Raw genomic sequence first — 13,323 nt, forward strand, 5'->3', positions numbered from 1 at the left:
TGGGTGGTATGGGTTGCTTGGAGCGTGCTAAGGATTGCGTAAGACATCGGGCCGGCATCACACAGCTATAGGCAATTCTTCTTCTTTTTTCTTTGCAGTTTTGAACCTATAGAGAGCCGCCGTCCGGAAGGATGAGGCACAGGACGTCCACCTACACCACCGCCAGCCACCACTGGAGGCTGGACGCGTAAGGGGAGGGCGGAGCGGAACGGAAGGACAGAAATTGCCCACAACACAGACGCAGGCTGCTTCTGGGGAGCCCTTCTTCGGGAGCGCGATCCCCCCGTAGGTCTTCGCGTTCGCGCCACACCATCCTCACGCTGGACGCCCGCTGGCGGAAGGGTTCGGGGCCGTGGCAAGGGAAGGATGCCGCCGGTGGACTCGGCACCCCCTGCCACAGGATGGCGGGCCGAGCCCTACCAGTGCCCACCAGCACTACCACCACCACCACCGCAAACCGGCCACTGAACACGACGACCAATCAAAGACAGCGATGGCAGCGCCATCTACAGGCAGCACCAATGGCTACCAGCAGCAGCAGCAGCAACAGCAGCAGCACCGCCACCACCAACACACCACACCGAGCACCGGGGTGTGTGGGGGAAGCGGAATGGCCGAGCGGGCCACCCCACCCCAGCCGTAGCCGTACTAGTTTTAATTACAAATTTTATCGTTACCAATACCTTCGACCCGTAGCTACCCTGTACATAACGCTAGCGGTGATTCTAGCAGCAAATGGTAAGATCACGGCCCGGGAAGGGCAGAAGTTGGCACTGGGATTGAGGTAGAGGGTGGCAAGACAAGAAACTGGCGGAAAGCTGCTACAGCTGCTACTTTTGAGGGCGCTCGATTCGCAGAGTCCGATTCGAGTACCATTTTCTGTTCGGAGTTTATTCAGCCCGCCTTTTTCGGTTCTGCTTTACTATTTGCCTTTCCTTGTGTGATGTGTTTGTTGTTGTTGCGCTGCTTTCTTTCTCTTCTGCGTTTTGTCTTGTTTTGTGTTGTGTTTACTATGCTGTTTGCTAGTTTTGTTTTTGTATGCTTTGTTCCGCCGCGCTCAGATTTTTCGCTTCTCTTGTTTTATCGTTTAGTTTGAGTGCGTTCACGCCCTGCTTCACCATTCCCGCCAGTTCTACTTCGCTTTGTTCGCTTTGATTTCGTTTTTTATCGTTTTTCCTCTGTTGTGTGAGTTTTTTTGTTAATAATTTGTAATTGATTACCACTCATTTGCTTATGGTTTGATTATGATTTGCTTTTTGTTTTTGCTGTTATTTTATTTTGTTTCCACCACTGTTTTTGTTGGTTTGCGACAGACAGATTTTATAGAGCTGGCACAGGGCCCCCTGGGGAGGCTCCGCAGGGAAATTGTTCAATGGAGAACGAAACAAAGTAGTATCAGGACTTCGAGTTAATTTATGCGGTATTTATTCAACATTTGTAGCCTAGCTAGAACAACAAAACATATGACTACTTCAATTAAAGTATTGACCGATGGTCGAACGTTGGTCATGTTGATTTTTTCGGTGTTATATCCTATTCTGGACGTTGTATGACCAAAACTTACTCCATCAATAGTTTAATTATGTTTTAAAAGCTAGACCACACCTTCTTCCCCTAACTTGTTCATCTTCAAACTATTTCGGCTGTCCATGTGTCGCTCTTGGTCTTGCAACCGAAATCGGTAGCACTTTTGTTCATCTTGGAGTAATGAAGAAGTACTCTCAGACAAAAATACTTTGCCAGACGCAGAACTCGACATTTTCAGATGTTTAAAAAAGGGTGTTGTTTACACTTTATCCAAAACAAAACCTATACTGCGTTCGATGCGTAATGACAGTAGCTGTCAAACACATGTTTCGCCAAAAAAAATTGTGACGTTTGATGGCTGCGTAATGGACAACAAACAAAACGATGGCTGCGTAATGGACTAAAGCAGTTAAGACAACCACTCTCGCTAATCCGCTCTCTCTCTCATTCTCTCTTACCACACCGCGCACGGACGTCTGGATGGGCAGTCTCAGCATTCGAACCGGACTTTGTATATCCTCTCGAAAACGTGACAGTAGCGAAAGGTAAGTCCTCGATCCCACCAGTGCCAGCGATTGATCTTCGATCATCCGACCACTTTCTCTCTCTCCCTCTCCCTTGCCGCCCCCGCAGGTCGCGACGCCACCTTCACCTGCGTCGTGAACAATCTCGGTGGTTATCGGGTGAGTGGGGAAGCAACCCCGGCCAGGGTAGGTATCCGATTCCGACAGCTGAAATATAGTACCGATTCCTACTTGATTTCGTGGTTTGCACTACTCTGCCTGCACCGAAGCACAAGCACCTGTCACCCACCCACACCTTACTCCCCGTTCGGGGGGAGTAGTTATATGGTAGTTCTCAGCCAGCCAGCCTAAGCCGTGAGCCTGAAACGCGCCGCTCGCTCGGTCTGGCTCGGTGGGCTGGCACGCTGTGAACCACCCCTAAGCCTCTTCCTCCCCCACACCTCATCCCCCCACAAGCCCCACTTTGCACTCACTAGCACCGACGCAATCTGCACCGTCGCACCAAAACCTGGCACCATATCCGTTACCGTTAAGTTTTGCAAGCACACCGCAACCGTGCACCGCATTTTAGTGGCGTGTAGCGAAGCGCACCGCAGTGCACCAACACCAGAGCATTCGATCACCACCACTGCACCGCACCGCATTCAGCACGAGCACCACATGTTTGAGCTCCACGCCCAAAAACCACGAACCACGTAGATCGCACCAAACAAGTAACAGAAACAGAAAAAAAAAATACAAGAATGCAATGCACCAACCACCAAGTTGACGCCCTGACCTCACTGAACCTCCCTGAGCTGAGCAGTTACAGTAGATGCCCACACCCCAGCCACTCTGTGACTCTGCTGCCTCAGGTCACAGGGCGACGTGAAACTGAAAACATATATTCATATTCCATGTTGCAATTGCAACAACAACAAATCACAACGAACGGAGGAGAAAAAAAAGAACTAGGATGAATACTATATTTCAACTTCAACACCACTGGTTCACTGTTGGGTGGAAGGTCCACCTGATTTTGGCGCGCGCTCTAGGAATGCGCTCCGAAATGTGGTGGACTCCGCCTTTCGCATGCTTAGCACGTTCAGCCCGTTATCGTAGTGCGTAGTGTAGTGCGCATGACACACGGCGCCTTGGCCAACGCGGCGCGCAGGAGGCGTTCGAGCCGTGTTGGCCAAGTGTGCCCCAGACCGCAGCCGTTTTGTTAGTAGTGACACCGCTTGCAGCACCACGTTATTGGCCGCCACGGCAACCTAGACGACGTGCGTGTGTGTGTGTGCGTGTTTATGCGTGTATGTCGCATGTAGCTTTATGCACCTCCTTTCTCTCTCCCTCTCTCTTTCTCTCTGTTTCGCTCTATCCGACTCAAGAGAGTGGGCCAGTAAGTCCGGTACTTTGGAAACGAATGAAAGGTCCGGTCAACTGATTGGCGCACCCTCGCTACCTCGCGCTATCTCTCCTTAGATCTTAGCACTGTCTTCCTCTCTCTCTCTCTCTCTCTCTCTCTCTCTCTCTCTCTCTCTCTCTCTCTCTCTCTCTCTCTCTCTCTCTCTCTCTCTCTCTCTCTCTCTCTCTATCTCTCTCTGTCTCTCTCTGTCTATCTCTGTGTCACTCTGGTAACACCTTTGTATGCACAAGTTTAACCTCACAACCACCCGAGCACCACGGGCGCACTTCAACACGCACGCGCGCCTGAAAGTGCTGCAATACGCATAACAGCACTGCGCATAATAAAGTACAGAGTGTTTCAACTAAGTTTCTCGTTTTTATTTGGTTATAAAACAAAACCGGCTTATAATTTTCGACGCTTGAATTTTTATTCGAAAAGTTCACTCATTTATTTTTTTATGTAAAACAATTTTGGTCAAATACCCATCAGGGCTGGCTTAGCAGAAACCCATTCGGTCGACCTATTTTCGAGTACATTTTCGATTATATCTGGTCTTATCTCGGCTATAACCATTTGAATTTAGGTCTTGAGGTCGTGAACACTTGTCTTTCACCGCTGCCCAAAGATAACAGTCCCATGGTGTCAAATCGCAGCTTTTTGGAGGTCAATTCACAACACCCCTTTTGCTGATTATTCGATTTCCGATCGCAAATATCTATTGGAGCTGTCTCTCTATGGCAGATAGTGGCGTCCTGTTGAAACCACATGTTCAAACCAAGTTCTCAGCTTCAATTTCGCCAAAGAACCCATCAGCTAGCATGACTCGGTAGCATTTACGGCCATCGATGGTTACGGCAGCTTTTTCTTCAATCACACATACGGCGGCCGATGATGCCGCCAAACCAACATCCGAACCAAACAGTCACTTGTTTCGGATTCCGAACCCCAAAAACGACAATTCTGCATATTAACATAGCCACCGAGGTGGAAATGAATTTCAATGAAATGAGATTTTAAAATATCGTACCGTTTGAGTTAAAGATCTACCACTTGGGAAACATGGTTTTTAAATATTTCTCAGATTTCTGCAACCAAAACTGTGTTTCATACATAAATGTAATGATTGAACCTTTCGAATAAATGTTCAACCATCGAAAAATATTCTGCCGCTTTTGTTTTTTAACCAAATGAAAAAGAGAATCTTAGCTGGAATACGTCGCGCCGTGCGTCGTGCCCCAAAAGTGCGCCCGCATCTACCCACGTATGTGTGTGTGTGTGTGTTCACGCGTCCGAATGAGTGTGTGTGTGAGCATGCCATCCAGCCGCCAGTCCGGGTATTTCAATTCCGCTTCGCTTTCTCGCTTTCTCGATCTCTCGACTCGACACCTCGACAACTGAAGGTCGCCTGGATTAAGGCGGACGCGAAGGCAATACTGGCGATCCACGAGCACGTCATCACCAACAACGGGCGGCTGTCGGTGACGCACAACGACTACAACACCTGGACGCTGGTGATCCGCAACGTCAAGATGGAGGACCGGGGCATCTACATGTGCCAGGTCAACACGGACCCGATGAAGATGCAGGTAACGCCTAGCGGAGGGGCAGTGGGTGGGAGGGCGGAAGGGGGGGGGAGAGCCCGCTGTCTGCTACTACTACTGCGCTTGCTACTCTCCTACTTGCAGACGGCCTTCCTGGAGGTGGTGATACCGCCGGACATCATCTACGAGGAGACGTCCGGTGACATGATGGTGCCGGAAGGGGGCTCGGCCAAGCTGATCTGCAAGGCACGCGGCTACCCGAAACCGAAGATCGTGTGGCGGCGCGAGGACGGTCGCGAAATCATCGCCCGCAATGGGACGCACGGGAAAATGAAAGGTACGCCCGAGTCCCGGAACTTCTGAAACCCGCTGAACTCATTCTCTCTCCCTCCCTCAGTGACGATACTGGAAGGTGAGATGCTCTCGCTGACGAAGGTGACCCGCTCCGAGATGGGGGCGTACATGTGCATCGCCTCGAACGGCGTTCCGCCGTCGGTGAGCAAGCGGCTCAAGCTGCAGGTACACTGTAAGTATCCGGCAGGGCTACTCTACCGTTCTCACACGCCACATCACACATTCTGGTCTCGTCCGGGCCATCCGTTGCCGGGTTGCTGGGAGCCCGCCACGTGTCCGTACAGGGTAATCCCGCAGGTGTTTGGATTTTCAACTACCGATTACTTGACGCCTAGAACGACAAGCTTCAGTCTGGAAATGGTAGACATTTAGTGATATTTATGAAATAGGACGCTCAGCGCTTGCTGAGAAATTATACACTCTGTCAACTTTCTATTCTTTTCGATTGAATTTCTGGTTTTGGACTTTTTTGAGTAGGCAAAGTTATAAATAAACCCATTTATGTGGATTGAAGTTTTATGATTTCTAGCTTGTTTTCGACCAAATACGATATAGGCATTGTCAAGTTTCTATAGTCGCACGTAATATAATGATCAATATGTGTGGATTTGTTTCAAGTCTCTGTATTTATTGTGAGGTTTATTAGGCAGTTGGCTTTCCTGATCACTGAATGACTTAGAAAATTCTGTTTGTCATACTGTTAACCAGGTTTTGCAAAATGTTTGTGTCCATATGTTCTCAAGCTTCCAAAATGGATGCCTTAAGCTCATGAATAGAGCTGTATTGCTTCCTATCCGCATAAATTTGTCTAACCAATGTTCCCCAGACATTTTCAACTGGATTTAGATCCGGACTTCGCGCTGGCCACCCAAGCAAATCGATTTTATGGGTAGTAAACAATGTTCTAGTTATCAAACTGGTGTGAATACTAGCATTATCTTGTTGAAACCATTTTTTTTCGACGGTTGGCAGCTTTAAACGGAATCAATGTTCCACTTGGTTCTCATCGACATCTTGGATTTTTTCGTAGTACACTGCACAGTTGCATACCATTGAGGATCCTTTAAATAATTACGGATCACTTTATCGGATCTCTTTATTCTTCGAGCCATTTCTCGAATAGCAACACCCTCCAGCCTATATGCCTCTAGCAATCCTTTTTCTTTTTCACTTAGAACACTTCCTTCAGGCATATTTAAGTAATTCACTCGCAAAACTTGTTGTCGGAAGCAAAACTCAAAGTGCGGCTATAGAAAGTTGACAGTCACGAAAATGACATATACTATTTTTGACAAATGCTGCACACACACCATCAAAGGCAAGCAACATTACTTGATTTTTTACCAAAACAATCACACTGAAATTGTCAGTATTCAAAAAATACGTTGCAAACTTGACGAAGTGCGTAAAACTTGGGTGCGGCTATAGAAAGTTGACAGCGTGTATTTAAAACTCATTTTCAACCTTGGTAGAGCTTTCAACTCAAACTGGTTCGAAATTTCGGTACTTCTGTTCGTTAAGCGGAATGGTCGCTATTTGGTCGCTCGGACAACCCACACGTCGTGCAAGAGAAGCCAATGCACCCCGAATGACGATTGACTGTTTGGTGCCGGTTTTGGTCTGGTGGTTTTTCTCCGAACACTGAAGAAGGAGAAGTTACCGAGAAATTCCCCGATTTTCCCCAGAATCCAAACACTAGGACTAGGACCACCCTGTACCTGCTACACGGTGCCGTTTCTTTTGACGAGCTGACGAGACACGAAGACGCGATGATGGCGCGCAAGTGCCGATAACCGGCGTCTAGCGATACCCGACACCCCCCGGAACGGGGTTCCGCCCTGCATACTGATGGCCTAGCTTCAAGAGTGGGTTCCTCCCCGGGTGTGCGCTCCCGGAAGTCCGGATTGCCACCATCAAGGGGCCATAAGGGCTTGCCCCGGGGGTGGCTGGTACAAAATTTCAATTTAATTCAATTCCCCACATTTGATCTCCGGTGACCGGTGGCGGGTGGGTCCGGGTGGGTCCCGGTACCCGATCGGGCCATCATGTGGCTTGCCTCCTCGCACGCTCGCGCCCTCTAATGGAATGTGGTGACGTGAGCCGGGGCAGGGAAGAAAAATCGCAGTAGTCGTAAGCGTATCAGCAGAGGGGCGAGCAAACTACAAACTAACTTCCGTGTCACGACTTCGAGCGCCACCACCACCAGGTCAGCCAAGAAGAGCCGGGTTCCTCGGGACGGATGCTGAGCGCACCCGCACGTGTGTGGCGGGCGATTTGAATTACCATGCAAATGTTGGTCATGCTACTAAAACCCCCTCCACACACACACACACGAGGTACGTGTCCAGTTGCATTCCGCTGCTCTGGTCCGCTCTCCACCGCGGTCTGGTCCTCGAGGGTGACCCAGACCAAATCGGTGGAGATGACTTACGGAATCCGACCGCTCCGATGGGACGAGCGACCCAACTCGGTCGGGACCAACGAACGGACTGCGGTGGCCCGCCTGGGGTTCTCAAAACCTGACACCAACCCGTACCGAAAGCGAAGCCACCTACCCTCCACCACCCACCATTATCTTGACGTCGCCAGAGCTCTCGCTGGCCTCTTCTTTTCCCGTTGGGATTTTTTGTTCTTCGTTCTTGTGTCTTCGTCGTCTGGTGAGATCGATGCAGACCGACACACACACACACACACAAAGGGTGAGTCAAAATGTGTGAAGCCCCACCCCCCCCCCCCCCCCACCCCACCACCTCTCGCCATCGCAAAAAGACCAAGCCTTCCGGCTGGGCTTCTGGCAGGCTGCGTTCGGGCAACTTGACACTTCATTTCAACCCGCCGCAACATTTATTGCCCGTCACCCTCCGGTCCGGCCCGCTTTGAGGTGGTGGTGTGTTGAGTACTTCAATCCAGGACTCCCTCCCACGCCCTCCCCGGCGCATCGGGTCGCAGGGGGGCGCAGTACAAAATGCGAGTGCGAGTGCGAGAGCAAAGCGTTCGCCATCAAACGCTCGTCAAACTCTAGGCCAAGGTTCACCCACCGTGAGGGTAGTTCACTGGGAGGGGGTGGTCCGTTCTTTCCGTGCACGCTTCCGTAGAGAGTGCTGCAGCTGCAGCAGCACGATGAGAGAGGCCGAGCTACGTCTAAACCACTGACGCTCGGGCTCGGTATTCGCCTTTCGACACCGCCTAACGAACCGATACCGTTGTGGCTGTACCCTTGTGGCCCGTGCCCGTGCCCACCCCTTTCCCACCCACTCCCACCGGAAACCTATTTGATAAACCAATGCCAAACCTATCGACGGTGAACGGCGGCCTGCCCGACGGTGCTGGTGATAGAGCCCATCCCAGGAGCAAACCCGGAACCTTAATTAACACCGGCCTCTGGCCGCGAACCTCTTCCGAAGCGCCCCCCCCCCCTCCCGCCCCGGCCCGGCCCGGCCGTTTAGGCTAATCGATTTAGGATCCCGGAGCCCCAAACTCTAAACCCGCCTCATAGGCGGGTGTAGTTGGGGGCTCATTCCTGCTTTCTTTCAGTCGGCCCGAACCGGCTCGGCTTCTTACCCACCCACCCCCCCGGGGGGAAAAGGATTATTAACGTTCGGAGGGGTGCGGGGGTGTCAGCTCATTCCACCGTAGCAGCAACAGAACGGTGACCGAATGTTTGGTGTCAAAATGAAAGGGGTTTCACGTGGAGAGTGGGAGCTTCCGTTTGATGTGGCTATGTGGCGTCCTTACAGCTTCCCCTCGTCTTGTATAGATACCCCTGCGCCCGGCCGCACACACACACACACAAACGCTAGAGAAGGATATTGTTTGTTAATTATTATTAATTTGAATATTCGAGCCGTCTGCGCCTACTCTTATGCAACGTGCCGAGCACTCGGCCACATTCGTGTGGCACTTGGCTGTGCTTTCATTGGCAGGGGCAGCCTGGGGGGTGGTCGGGGTTGATGGTCTCATAACGAACCCTGAGCCCACCCTTCCGGAAAGTTTGGAAACTCTTGGCGCTTAGTAGCGTGCCACGTGGCGCACAGAACGGCGTACACACTTCAGCCTCAGGATACACCCCTAAGCGGGAGAAAGACGGATGGAGTGAAGCGGGGCACGGTGCAGAACGCCGTTGCAGTACGCAGCCAGTTCGGACTGGTTCGGAGCACCAGGCGCCTCCATCGTCCAGTCCAGTCCAGGCACCGAATAGTGATACTTCTTCGTCTCGCTTCTTCTTCGCGTCTCGCCCACAGTTCATCCCCTCATCCAGGTGCCAAACCAGCTCGTGGGCGCCCCGCTCAGCACGGACGTGACGCTCATTTGCAACGTGGAGGCTTCACCGAAAGCGATCAACTACTGGCAGCGCGAAAATGGTAAGTAACGCTTGGTGCGCCTAGAAACGCTTGCCTGGTCGTGGCCCCAATTTTATCTTATTAATCACTCTTCCCCCTGGGGCAGGGTCTCAGATCGAGCTGGGTCAAGTTTACGTCGAAATGATCGCGAAAATGTGATGCGAAAAGCTCATGTTTATGGCACCGATCGACATTTCACTTTTTCGAAGCCCAAACTCCATCCATTTCAATATTTCAACAAGGTCATCGAGGTCTGGCAGTGTCATTCGACGATATTGGAGCACCAATTCTTTGATGTTATTGGCGTAGCGTATCCGCTCATCAGTTTGATGTTGATGGTCGACCTGGCCGTACCTCGTTTTCAACGTTTTCCCGATCCGATTTGAATATTTTGTACCACCTATAGACTCTTGTTTACGATAAAGCATGCACACCGAAGGCCTTTCGCGACTACCATTTTGGCAGCACAAATTTGTATTCCGCACACAAAATTTAATGGAACTGAAATGGTTGTTGAAAACTTTTTGAACAGTACGAAAAACGAAGAATTCACTTTTAACGCACATCAACGCACATATAACATATCGCACACACTAATTAGTAGTTTGACGTACAATTTGATCCAGATGGTGGTGAAAGGGGCAGCTTCGAAGCAAAAACGTTTGTTCGTATCGGAATCATAAACAAGTTCAACATCAAAACTCCTGGTACTCTTTGGCCACAGTTTTATTTGGAAAGCCGGTTCCAATTGTCACACAGCGTATCGAAGCGTACACTAACTCTTCGTCTGGCATTCTTCGATGGCCGTAATTAACTGGGAACAGAAAATGTTCCAAGGTGTTCCATCAAGATCCATACTATTTAAATGTTTAATACCTCCGCTATTTGTTAGTCGATTGTGACTAATTAGCCAGATTCTAAAACGTCAGTCTGGTCTAGTCAGTCAGTCTAGTCAGACTAGTTTTAGACGAAATAGGCTTTAGTCTCTGCAGGCCTTCAAATCTTGGTGTTGCCTAACTCATCCCCAAATTAGCCCTATTCCGGAACTCGACATGGTATAGTTTCAATTTTATCGGAGTGCGTCGGAGCACTAGAGCCGCGGCTGGATCAGCAATGATCCCGACCACTCGACTCTAAACGACCCCAGAGGACTACTCCTAGGCAACCAGACTGACCAGACTTGACACTAAAGGCAAACACTCGCCGTTCGAGTTGCTCCACTCCCGGACTTTGTTTGGCACGATTTCGGACGCAGAGTGCCAAGCCGAAAAAAAAACCGGGGCGAACAACAACAACAACAACGCACGTGGAACGTGTCAGAATGCCAAAAACGCGCCCGCCGCGTTCATGCGCACATTCGGTGCGGTGCGCGTAATTAATCTTCACTAATACCCCCCCAAGCCGCATTCGATGGGGTGCGGCGGCTCGAGGTGCTCCTATCACACACACACACACACACACGCATACAAACAAATGTGCAGCATATGGTGCGCTCTCTGCCGGGTGCTTCATTTTTGTGCTCGTCGGCGCCGTCACTCGGAGACTCGGAGCAAAAAAGGCATGCAAAGAAGTCGCGGGATGCAGCGGTCGCGCTCGCATCGCTTGACCTGGAATTTGCTACCCCCCGCACCGCACCGCACCGCTGTTTATCGTCCTCCGGCCCCCGGTCGAATGCCGGTGCCATCATCATCTCGGGCACTGTCAGGCATCTCGCTCGGCGGCGGCGGCTCGGCTGCGCGGTGCGCGATGCGTTTAATTTATTGAAAATTAATTTTCACACCCAACCAACCACCCTCCTCTGCGCTACATTCCTCCCAACCCCCCCGGGGCAAGCCATTTTGCCAACCACCGCCCCATGCCCGAACCTTCGACGCGGCAAACTGTTGATTACCGTTTTACGCGGATCCCAAACGATCCCCGCCCTCCGGCCGTTGGCCATCTGGCCATCGCCAGGTTATTTTCTGCCCCGGCGAAGACCCGGGCAGAAACCATGTGTGCAAGCCCATGTGTCCCTCGGAACCCCTTTTTTGTCCGTCCGTCGGTCAGCACCAATTTCCGGACCTTTCACGCTGCTCGACATCGGCATCGGCGGGTCTAGCACTGTGCTCGAACTCGGCTGCCCGGTGGTGGTGCTCCGTGGATGTTAGTTTGGACCAAAAACCAACACACCCCGCTTGGATCGGTTTGGCTCCGCTACATCGGTTGACGCGTCCCGAGTCAGGTTTCGCTTTTTGGCCCGACTAGCCCGTCAAAAGTGAGGTCCCGAGGCCAAGAGCATTGCAATCAGTGCAATCGGCTGATCGCCCAAAATAGGTCGCAAGTATTGACGAACTGCATTGAGTAGCGAAAAGAAGCTTAAGCTGCTAAAGCTGTACATTTAAATAATATGTGAAAATATGAGTATAGCTTCGTTTTGGATCGCTCAGACGTCGAATGTTAGTTTCTAGCTTCTAAGTGCTAAATTATGACGATTAAATGACATTAGTGATTTAATCTAGTAGACTGGTACCGGTACCATTTGTGACCCTTAGGTGAATTTCAGCAGCGTAAAAATAAGTTTAGTTGAAGTTAGCAGCTTGAAGTTTTCAGTTTTCCCGTTTCAGAAGATCGTCAAATGATCATTAATGTACTAGTTGGCGCAGTGAATATCGCCTCCACAAACCCTTTTCGGTATCCCCAAAATATTCGGTAAAAACTAAAACCAGAAGGTAAAGAACTCCCTTTCGTGCATGTCATTCGGTGTAGACTGTAGAATGCAGACAAATCTGGCTTTGCTTTCTGAACAAAATCCCCTCCTAACTAAGGGCAATTAATAAAAAAAGACTGATACTTTGCTATCGGCATGTGAGAAAAGCTGCTCTGGTGTAATGAACTATCGTTATGAAGGGTTGAACTTTTCCGTTATACGGGGTCGGAGTCAACATTAGGAAACAAATTATGACGGCATCTTGTTTCAGGGATTCATTGTTTCGAACGAACCTATAAGTTGGTTATCTTTCCTGGTTGTGGAGACTCGAGAGCTGGCCAAAACTTGATGAAAGTATAAATCATTCAGCACGAATGAACAACTCGCATTGGTGAACTGCTCGAATACTGCTCGACTACTGCTCGAACACTGCTCGAATACTGCTCGAAACGCATATTCATTGCCTCTGCAACCCTGGACGCATGTAGTAAAGCTCCCCCACCCCCAGCCCCCCCACCCAAACTACACCGAGTTGGTTTTGAAAGGGTCCTCGCTAGGATACCATAAATCTGGTGGCCCTTTTAAAAATCGGCTCGACGTGGATTGGCTGTGGTCTCAGCCAAGCGAGCGAGCAACCGCCACCGCCACCTGCGGTTCACCGCCACCTGTCGCGCACGGCCGGTGCCGGCACCACGTCAGCTGCACGCTGTGCCGGGGACCCGGCGACCCGACCCTATCTGTTCAAATTGTAATTATTTATTCAATGTTATGAATGTAAATAAGCGAAATTACTTGTTAATCATAAACTACTCGCAGCCGGGAAGCGCCCGAGTGGCCACCAACCTGTGTCATCTGGCCAGTGTCGCTGCTGCTGTGAAGTGTCATCGAACGCTCCTCGCGCACTGTCTGTGTGTGTGTGTCATCTGCAGAGAAGTTGCTGGCAAATGGTGGACGACCAGAC

The 13,323-nt window shown here is 50.6% G+C and overlaps 1 protein-coding gene across 1 annotated transcript in view; it reads left to right on the forward strand.

Annotated features, from left to right (window-relative positions):
• The first annotated feature begins 401 nt into the window (after positions 1-401).
• The window catches only part of LOC128276485 (protein amalgam-like), a 54,342-nt gene continuing 41,420 nt past the window's right edge, over positions 402-13,323 (forward strand). Inside the window, exons 1-8 of the mRNA XM_053014977.1 lie at positions 402-556; positions 635-738; positions 2,016-2,072; positions 2,161-2,237; positions 4,842-5,027; positions 5,127-5,319; positions 5,380-5,508; positions 9,578-9,697. Of these exons, the coding sequence (XP_052870937.1) occupies positions 402-556; positions 635-738; positions 2,016-2,072; positions 2,161-2,237; positions 4,842-5,027; positions 5,127-5,319; positions 5,380-5,508; positions 9,578-9,697 (1,021 nt within the window). The remainder of the gene's footprint in view (positions 557-634; positions 739-2,015; positions 2,073-2,160; positions 2,238-4,841; positions 5,028-5,126; positions 5,320-5,379; positions 5,509-9,577; positions 9,698-13,323) is intronic.

This window comes from Anopheles cruzii, chromosome X (assembly GCF_943734635.1).
Source record: "Anopheles cruzii chromosome X, idAnoCruzAS_RS32_06, whole genome shotgun sequence".
Classification (NCBI taxonomy): Eukaryota; Metazoa; Arthropoda; class Insecta; order Diptera; family Culicidae; genus Anopheles; species Anopheles cruzii.